At 38.1% G+C, this 11061-nt stretch overlaps 1 protein-coding gene across 1 annotated transcript; it reads left to right on the forward strand.

Moving 5' to 3' along the window:
* Positions 1-5406: 5406 nt before the first annotated feature.
* Positions 5407-7126, forward strand: LOC147935577 (uncharacterized). The gene is made up of 3 exons (XM_087476283.1): positions 5407-5974; positions 6051-6596; positions 6700-7126. Exons 1-3 carry the CDS (start codon positions 5630-5632, stop codon positions 6958-6960), a joined length of 1152 nt encoding a protein of 383 aa, XP_087332409.1. The 5' UTR covers positions 5407-5629; the 3' UTR covers positions 6961-7126.
* The last annotated feature ends 3935 nt before the right edge of the window (positions 7127-11061 follow it).

An 11061-nucleotide genomic window follows, 5' to 3' on the forward strand; every position in this document is an offset into this window, starting at 1 on the left:
AATTAATCGCACTCCTATTCCGCTTCTACAAGGCAAAAACCCGCATGAGCTTCTTCATTCTACTCCTCCAAATTTTGCACAAGTTCGTGTATTTGGTTGCTTGAGTTTTGCCAAACGCCATTCTTCTCGTCGTGATAAGTTCCAAGAACGAGGTCGAAGATGTATCTTTCTCGGTTATCCTCCTAATCAAAAAGGTTGGCGTGTTTATGACATGGAGACCAAAGATATTTTCGTCTCGCGTGATGTTATCTTCAACGAAGATGTTTTTCTGTCTTTTTCACCTTCTGTCTCCGAACAACCTGTTGCGTCTCCGGTCATTCCACTAACGCTTATCGACTTAAATGATTCAGTTGCCAAGACAACACCTCCGACTCTCGAAAACAGGGGGAGTCTTCCCACACCTATCCCTACTACAGTCGTTGATTCTCCGCCTACTACAGCTATTGTCTCTCCTCCAGCTCCTAGTAATGATGTTGTTGCATCTCCTGAATCCGCTGCTGTCTCTGATGAGAATTCTGATGATTTTGATGTTGGTACTGAACCATTTGGTCGTGGTCATCGCACGAAGTTGCCGTCTATTCGGGTTAAACCTTATGTTGCTTACCTCGCAGGTCACGCTGAAACTCTCATCTCTCTCAAACCTTCGTCTACTCCAGCATCTTCAGGTACTTGTTTCTATCCTATAGCACACTATGTTTCTTGTGACAAATTTAGTTGCGCCCATCAAAAGTTCCTTTCTGCCGTGACTGTGGTTGATGAACCGGTTACTTATAAGCAAGCAGTTCAACTATCAGAATGGCGTGACGCTATGCGCAAGAGATCGACGCACTCGAACTTAACGAGACCTAGACGCTTGAACGTCTTCCACCAGGCGTAAAAGCTCCTGGCTATAAATGGGTGTATCGGCTTAAGTTTAATTCGGATGGTACCCTTGAACGGTATAAGGCGAGGTTAGTAGCTCTTGGTAATCACCAAAAAGAGGGTGTTGATTTTTCGGAGATATTTGCTCGGGTTGCTAAACTTTAAACTGTTCGTACCTTACTTGGTGTTGCTTCGGATAAAAATTAGAAACTCCATCAGATGGATGTTCACAATGCATTCTTACATGGCGATCTTGACGAGGATATCTACATGAAACCACCTCCAGGTTTTTCTTCCAGCTGATCCGTCTCTTGTGTGCAAACTTAAAAAGTCCATTTATGGTCTTCGGCAAGCTTCTCGCTGCTGGTTTTCCAAGTTATCTACAGCTCTTCTTGACTATGGCTTTGTACGTTCTCACAAAGACAATTCCCTGTTTACCTATCGGCGTGGTGCTGTTGTTCTTCATGTTCTTGTCTACGTTGATGACTTGATTGTTTGTGGTGCTGATTTGGTAGTTCTCAAATTTTTTAAAGCTTATTTATGCCGCGCTGTTTCAAGATGAAGGATCTAGGCATATTGAAATACTTTCTTGGCATTGAAGTTGCTCGTGGACCTGATGGCATCTTTCTCTCGCAACACAAATATTGTATTGATATCATCGACGAGTGTGGTTTGTCTGGCTCGTGTTCGGTTGATACTCTTTTGGAGCAAAATCATACGCTGTTGGATTTTAAAAGTGCACCGCACTCGGATCCGACACAATATCGACGTCTAGTTGGACGTCTTGTTTATCTCACTCATACTCGTCCGGAGTTAAGTTATGCTGTCAACATTCTTGCACAGTTTATGCAGACACCTCTTACGGATCATTGGGATTCGGCTCAGCGTTTGGTTCGTTACTTGAAGTTTTCACCCAGCCAGGGTGTTGTTCTATCTTCCACAGCTCCTCTTCAAGTGAATGCCTATTGCAATTCTGATTTTAATAAATGTCCTTCTACTAGACGGTACCTTACAGGTTATATAGTAATGCTTGGTGATTCTCCACTTCAATGGAAGACAAAGAAGCAAAGTCGTGTGTCGCTTTCATCGGCTGAAGCAGAGTATCGTGCCTTGGCTATGACTTGTACGGAGCTATTGTGGCTAAAGGAAGTTTTGCAGTTCCTTGGTGTCGATCATTCTCAGCCAATGCGTTTATTCAGTGATAGTTAAGCAGCTCTTCAAATCGCAGCAAACTCTGTTTTTCATGAACGCACAAAGCATATTGAGAGTGATTGTCACTTCATTCGTGATGAAGTTACTTCCGGTGCCATTACTACCGCTCATATCCCAACTGAAGAACAGTCGGCTGACATCTTCACTAAAACCCTCGGATTGGATCAATTCAAGTATCTACGGTCTAAGTTGGGTGTTCTAAACTTACACACTCCACCTTGAAGGGGAGTGTTAGGGAAAAGGATATGTTCCATATCTTAATGTGTATATCTTTAGTCAATATTCTCTACTTGTGCATCAAGTCTATTGTATCTATATGTACTCTTTACATATCAATAAGACAAACAACGCTTTTCTCTGAGATTTACAGATGTCTTCATCAAAGTTGCTAGAACTGCTCAAACTTTCATTTCCTTGTCTTAAACGCTATTTTCAGTTATAAGGTTCTCTTTATTGGGTGAAAATTTTATATATCTTGAGGCACACGCAAACGTATCACCATTTTGTTAATAGTTCTTTAGTGTTATAGTTGCATGCGATAGCAGAGAGTTCTGCAAAGGTTGTCTCATATCCACTAAAGCAAAACTCCATTTAAATTACTGGACACTTCATGTTAGCCGCATTTAAATTTGACTCTATATAACTTAAAACCGCATATATGTATATCTATATATATATTGAACCTGTGTATATATATTGAATCTGTGTATATATATATATATATAACTTAAAATTTGAGAAGCACAAAATTTAATATTGTTGTTTTTGTTTTCCTTTTAAAAATATAATTATTGTAAGTGTTGGAGGAATACACAACGCTTTAAATAACAATATAGATATGATTACTTGGATTAATTTGGCTATTTAACATGTTTTCACAAAATATTGTTTGTAGTTTGTAATGAGACATTTAAAAATAGATAAATGGTAAGTTTGGTGTGTTTAATTTACCACCAAAATGTCTTTGGGGAAACTTAGATCTCGGGAGAAGTTCAAGAAACCTAGCTTTATGTGTGTCAGTTAAACTAAAGATGCTTGTGATTCAGACTTACTTTGGTAGTGCTTAGATGATGAACTTATTTTGCCTAACTTATATCACACATGTAATGTTTTTATCTTTCATTAAAACATCACAAGAGGAAGGTTTAAAGTTGTTTGTACAAAAAAAACAAAAAAAAAACGATGTTTAAACTTTAAATTTTCCGTTGGTTCCTTTTTATTATTGATTTTTTTTTTTAGTTTACTCTCGCGTACGTGTAGTACTTGTTCTGTTAGTAGACTCTATTTCTTATTTTGTTTTCATGAATATATTTTTCAGTTGTTCCATTTCATTTTTTTATAATAAAATTTTAAGTCTCTTATTCTTTGGACTAAAACTTGTTTTTGGAAGGGAAAGAAGCATGTGGAGTGTGTTGTCCATTGAGTTCAATCAAAGAAAGCAAACAGGAAATGGGTCAAGTGTACGTTGGAAAGCTAATTGGTGTGTTAATTGAGACGATGACAAAAATGAAAAGTAACCTGTAATAAAAGACAGACTTCACAGATTTCATTAGTAAGAAGCCAATTTAGTGAGAAGCCAATTTATCTAATATATCACACTGACTACTAGCTAATGAGTACTAGTAGTAGTAAATATGAGCTTTTGTCACACAAGAGTAAGATTAGGGAATGACCAAACGTACATAGATGTTGGAGATAAGATAAATGAGAGTTAATTAACTCCTAATTCTGTACAGGGGATAAACAAATGTAAATCTTAATTTGTTATTTTTTTAAGTCGAAATTGGTGCATGATTGCATGAAGATTAAGAAGCCTAACTTCATTAAGCAATAACATGCCGAAATGTGAACGCCAAGGAACTAGAAAATTAAGAAAAACAAAATGCATAATTAACTTGAATTTTGGTTGGTACAATTAACACTTGATATATAATACTGTTTCTGTAGTTTCCTCACAAAAAGATTCTTGTAAATGTTGGATGGATATAAATAATATGCTATCTAACACTTGCTCGAATAAAAATGATAATGATGATAATAATATCTTGCTTTAGTTTGGTTGGAAAATGAATTTTTGCATGCTTTGTAATAATGTTTGTAATTAGTAATGAGACACTTAAAGATGGATGAATGGTAAGTTTGGTGTTTTACCAACCAAAGTGTCTTTGAGCTTTCCAAAAATTTCTACTATATAAATCAACACTCATATCCTAACATTGCAAACACAAACATCTATTAATAAATAAATTTTGCTTTATTTTTTATTCTGATCTTTCATAATTAAGAAAACAAAATGCTAGGTTTGAACAAAAAGGTTACAACTGTTGTAATGACGATGTTTTGGATTACACTAATCAGTATATCGTGTTTGAATGCAGAAACAGAGTTATTTATAAATCCAATAGACTGCTTCAACTCAATCAAGAAGACTCAGGGATGCAGCGATGCCATTGGTGATATACATCACTGGGACTTCAGCCATCTAAAACGTGCTTGCTGCGAAGCACTCGAAGGTTTAAGCGAAGGATGTTGGCCCATTGTCTTTCCAGGACAACCCCTTGTTCACACAATGATTAAAGGCATATGTTTTTTTCTATAGAAAACATATGGTCGTTATTTATGATCAAAAGCATGCTAGCAAGTAAACAATAAATAATGTGTGTTGTAATGCGTTTTATCTTCTTCTTCTTTTTTTTTTCCTATTGTATTTGGGTTTGGTTTGTTTTTTTTTTTCCTTTTTATTAAAAATTATGATTTGGGAGGATATAAAAAGATCCCTTATATAATGAGAAGATATCCTATTAATAAGCCTCCCTTGTTTCTATCAGCCAGTAAAAATATATTTTGTTGTTGTTTATTATATTTATTTTTTTCACTCTACCACTATCTCTACGTAGTTTATTTAGTGTTCAATATTACGTGTACAGAAGAATGCATGGACTGTTGCATGACATGTGTGTTTATTTTAGATATAAATAATTCTATGAATTACTCGATTCCATTAGTAATGAAGATTCAGAATATATATATATATATATATATATCATCCAGATTATGTTGCTGTATTGTTGAAGATGTGAAACCATCAGGGGATTCTCTTAAAATAGACGTGAAGAATCAACACTACTCAAAATCAGCGAAACTCTATAGAGAAAGAAGATCATTTTTTTTTCCTTGTCTACATGTACTAATTAACTGGTTCATTATATTTTAAGGTATGGTGGTCAGGTGTAATTTAATTTCAATATGCTCTAATTAACGCCCTAACTAAAAATAGTTTGGCAAATTAATAAAGAAAATTTCTCTTTTCTAAAAATATATCCAGAAAAAAGCGAATAGCCAAAGAAATTTCTTGGAATCTCTTTCACAATTCCTTAATTAATTAAAGGCCTTCAACTACTCTTCAAGCATCTATATAAATCCCAGTTAGCATAGAAAGCAAAGATCTTTAAAAAATCCAAAAGAAAATAATATATTGATATAAATTAGCATTCTCACGTCACGTGTGTACATCTTTCTCCTAGAAACAACAAAAAAAAAAAAAAAAAAAACAAAAATGGCAAGAATTTCATTAGCGATATGTCTAACGTTACTTGTCACGTTAAGCACCGTTTATGAAACACAAGGGACCTTCTCGTTACCCCATTACTTGGAAAAATTTCCCAAAGTGGGCAAAGACTTCGAGGCTTTCGCAAACAAAGGTATGTCGGACTTCCTTGGTGACCTGGAGGGTATGTGTCCCAAAACCGCCGAGTTCAAGAATTTATTTGCAACGTTGAAGGATTACATGGCCTCCTTCGGTTCCGGGTCGTCAAAAGATATCAAGATGGAGTTGTCAGAAAAATCCGAAAAATTGTTCAGGGCTATGTCTGTTTTCGACACTAGTAAAGGCGGAACATCAGTAAGTAGTTTTAATACAATATTCATATGGTACGTAACGTATGTGATCATGATAGTTTTTGCTTTTGGCGAGATAGGATGATTCGTGGAATCTGGTGGATGGCTTGTTGTCAATGGGGAAGGGTTTGATGGAGATGAAGAAGAGCGGTTCCCAGGAGTTAAATTTTGAACAAAGAAAAGAACTGATCGTGTCTATGGTGGAATGGACCCGAGGGATTGGTCTATTCGTTAAGGCCGCCTCCGAGAGTAAAGGACAATCTATTGATCTGTCATCTTTTGGGATTGACTATGACAACAGTGTAGAATCTCCTATTAAAAGAGCTATGTACGAAACACAAGGAACATTCTCACTACCCCATTACTTGGAGAATCTCCCTAAAAAGGCCCAAGACTTTGAGCCTTTCGCTTACAATGGTATGTCGCACTTCATCGATAGCCTAGAGAGTAAGTGTCCTGCGACAACAGAGTTCAAGGATTTCTTTGTAAAGCTGGAGGACTACATGGCAATCTTCAAGTCGGCATCATCCGGATCAAAAGATTTCAAGGTGGACATGTCAATAAAATCTCAGAGGCTCTTCAAGGCTATGTCTGTATTAACTGGTACTCAAGGCAGCGGGATATCTGTAAGTTCTATAAGTAACTATATCTATATACATATATCTGTCAGATGTTCGTCGCTCGCTGTTTTAAATGAGATATATAAATAGATTGTTTTTTGGGCGATAGGTGGATTCGTGGAGGATGCTCGATGGTTTGTTGTCAATGGGAAAATTTTTGGTTGAGATGAAGAAGCATGGTTCCAATGAGATAACTTTCGAACAAAGGACAGAAATGGTTGGGTCTATGGTGCAGTGGGCTAGAGCTATCGGTCTTTTCGCCAGGGTGGCCTCTGAGAAGAAAGGAAAAACCATTGATCTATCACCTTTTGGTATTTTTCATGCCCGAAATTATGGAAAAGGTAACTTCAAAACATCCAGCGAGCTCTAATCATCCTATGAAAAAAGAACCCTCCAAGTAAAGATATAACAAGTGAGTGTAAAAAGTAATAATGTTTTCATTTTATATTGACAGCCCTGCATTGTAAGACACGAGAGAGCTGTAGAACATTTTTGGCTATTATAACTATTAATATTATATTGCTAATTCTTTTTAACTTGCTATATATAGATATTTAGATCTATTAATTATTGAACAGTCTTACGTAACAGATGTGAAAATATATATACTGTATACAGTATTAACGTCCAATCCACACCACACGAACCCGTGGATTTTTCATTTTCTTGCTATGAATTTGATCTTCATTTTCTTGTCTTATACACGATTTATGCGTCTTGAAACACACACAAGCTTACCAGCCAGCGTTACCTTTCGATCAAGATTAATGTGTCTTGAAACACACGCAAGCTTACCGACCAACGTTTGCATATATCTCAGGGGATCTATATATATAATTATATATATTGTTCTCAATCTCAATGTTTTCGACATAATTAGGAGTCTGTTTTTTACTATTCTTGTAAATCAGTGTCATAGAGAGACATTTTTGTGTGGGAACTTGCCGATACAACTATCGAAGGTGTTGTTAGGGAAAATGATACGTGCTTTATCTTATTGTGTATATCTTTAGTCAATATTCTCTACTTGTCCATAAAATCTATTGTATCTATATATACTCTTTACATATCAATAAGATAAACAACGCTTTTCTCTGTGATTTACATGGTATCAGAGTCAAGTTACAAAACCCTAAATAACAAAAAAAAAATCTTCTCCGCCGTTTCTTGTTTTTCAAGGAAACAGGTTTTCTAATTCTACTCTTTGTCTCCTATCTACACGATGGCTACAACATCGGCTTTTTCTACTACTACTACTAAGGAATTGATCACGTCTTCTCCTTACCACCTATCCTCTAATGATCAGCCGCATCATGTTCTTACTCTGTTTCTCCTTAATGGTGAAGAATATGATAAGTGGGCTAAGATTGCACGCAACAATCTCGCAACAAAGCATAAACTTGGTCTTGTCGATGGTACTCTTCTTAAACCTGCTACTGATTCTCCCGATTACCAATGGTGGGTTCAAGTCAACTCGATGTTATGCGGCTGGCTCTATGCGAGTTTAGATCCTCAAGTCGAGAAGGTGATCCCGTTTGTTGACAACGCAAAAGTCCTATGGGACAATTTGCGTGTTCGTTACTCTATTGGGAATGCTTCTCGTGTTCACCAAATCAAATCTTCTATTGTTCGATGTGCTCAAGATGGTCAGCATGTTGCTGATTATTTCGGCCAACTCAAGGTCATGTGGGATGATCTTGATGATTTTGAGCCCTTTATTGATTGTTGTTGCAATTCTCCATCCTGTCCTCAACGTCTCAAGCAGCAAGCACGTCGAGATCTTGAGCGTATTCATCAATTTCTCATGGGTCTCGACGCTTCTCGGTTTGGTACTACATGTACCAATATTCTTAGCCGTCTCAACCGCGACACCGATGCAACACTTGACCATGTTTACTCTGAAGTTATTGATGAAGAACGCCATCTTATTGTGGCTCGATCTAAAGAAGAACATATTGATGTTGTCGGTTTTGCTGTGAAAGCTGGTGTCAATGCTATTGCATCTGCTACACGTCTCACTCAAGGACCATGTACTCACTGTGGCCGTACCAACCACTCGGTGGATACATGTTTCGAACTTCACGGCTTGCCCGATTGGTGGATCGAGAAACATGGTGATACTAGAGGAGGATCACGATCCGACTCCACTCGAGGTAGAGGTCGTGGGCATTCCTCTCCTGCTTCCTATCGTGCTAACAATGCTCAAGCTTTTTCCGAAGCTGAACTCCCTGACTTACCTGGTGTTAGTAAGGCCACCTGGTCTGCTATTGTGAACTTGTTAAAACCTGACCAAACCTCTGGTTCCGATAAGCTCTCCGGTAAGCATTCTTGTGTTGAGTTTTTACTTGACTCTGGAGCATCTCATCATATGACAGGTGATGATGATCTCCTTGTGGATGCGCATGACATTCCTAGAAGTATTGTTGTTCTTCCCAATGGAAAACATACTTTCGCTACTAAAGAAGGGACGATGATCCTTGGAGATCACGTTAAACTGAATCGTGTTCTCTATGTTCCTGATCTTTCTTTCACTCTCATCTCTCTCGCTAGACTTTGTCTTGAGCTGTCCTGCTATGCTTTATTTACTGATACATTGTGTGTTATACAGGACCATACTTCGAAGATGCTGATTGGCGCATGTGAAGAGAGAGATGGGATTTATCACTTTCGTGGAGCGGTTTCAGCACGCGTCAACAATGTCAAGAAATCCACAAGAACTCTTTGGCATGAACGTTTGGGGCATCCATCTACGAAGATTTTATCTAGTTTTTTATCTACTTTACCGGATTCTGCACACCATAGTAGTGATAATAATGATTTTTGCGAAGTTTGTATTCAAGCTAAACAAACGCGGTTAGTTTTTCCCGAGAGTACTAATAAAGCGGACACATGTTTTTCTTTGATACATTGTGATATCTGGGGACCTTACAAAATTGCTTCTACGTGTGGAGCACACTATTTTCTTACTATTGTCGACGACTACTCTCGGGTCGTGTGGACCTATTTGCTTCTTGCCAAAAGGGAAGTTGCCATTCATCTCAAACAATTTGTGGCCATGGCTCATCCACAATTTGGAAAAAAGATCAAAGTCGTTCGTAGTGACAATGGGAGTGAGTTTCTTGGTCTTCATCATTTTTATAAAGATCAAGGCATTCTACATCAAACTTCTTGCGTTTATACTCTGCAAAAAAATACGAGAGTTGAGCGCAAACATCGTCATATTCTCAACTTGGGGCGTTCTTTGCTCTTTCAAGCTGACTTACCAATTCGTTTTTGGGGCGAGAGTGTTCTCACGGCTGCTTATTTAATTAAGCGCACTCTTATTCCGCTTCTACAAGGCAAAAACCCGCATGAGCTTCTTCATTCTACTCCTCCAAATTTTGCACAAGTTCGTGTATTTGGTTGCTTGAGTTTTGCCAAACGCCATTCTTCTCGTCGTGATAAGTTCCAAGAACGAGGTCGAAGATGTATCTTTCTCGGTTATCCTCCTAATCAAAAAGGTTGGCGTGTTTATGACATGGAGACCAAAGATATTTTCGTCTCGCGTGATGTTATCTTCAACGAAGATGTTTTTCTGTCTTTTTCACCTTCTGTCTCCGAACAACCTGTTGCGTCTCCGGTCATTCCACTAACGCTTATCGACTTAAATGATTCAGTTGCCAAGACAACACCTCCGACTCTCGAAAACAGGGGGAGTCTTCCCACACCTATCCCTACTACAGTCGTTGATTCTCCGCCTACTACAGCTATTGTCTCTCCTCCAGCTCCTAGTAATGATGTTGTTGCATCTCCTGAATCCGCTGCTGTCTTTGATGAGAATTCTGATGATTTTGATGTTGGTACTGAACCATTTGGTCGTGGTCATCGCACGAAGTTGCCGTCTATTCGGGTTAAACCTTATGTTGCTTACCTCGCAGGTCACGCTGAAACTCTCATCTCTCTCAAACCTTCGTCTACTCCAGCATCTTCAGGTACTTGTTTCTATCCTATAGCACACTATGTTTCTTGTGACAAATTTAGTTGCGCCCATCAAAAGTTCCTTTCTGCCGTGACTGTGGTTGATGAACCGGTTACTTATAAGCAAGCAGTTCAACTATCAGAATGGCGTGACGCTATGCGCAAGAGATCGACGCACTCGAACTTAACGAGACCTAGACGCTTGAACGTCTTCCACCAGGCGTAAAAGCTCCTGGCTATAAATGGGTGTATCGGCTTAAGTTTAATTCGGATGGTACCCTTGAACGGTATAAGGCGAGGTTAGTAGCTCTTGGTAATCACCAAAAAGAGGGTGTTGATTTTTCGGAGATATTTGCTCGGGTTGCTAAACTTTAAACTGTTCGTACCTTACTTGGTGTTGCTTCGGATAAAAATTAGAAACTCCATCAGATGGATGTTCACAATGCATTCTTACATGGCGATCTTGACGAGGATATCTACATGAAACCACCTCCAGGTTTTTCTTCCAGCTGAT

Source organism: Camelina sativa, chromosome 11 (assembly GCF_030686135.1).
Source record: "Camelina sativa cultivar CO46 ecotype springtype chromosome 11, ASM3068613v1".
NCBI lineage: Eukaryota > Viridiplantae > Streptophyta > Magnoliopsida > Brassicales > Brassicaceae > Camelina > Camelina sativa.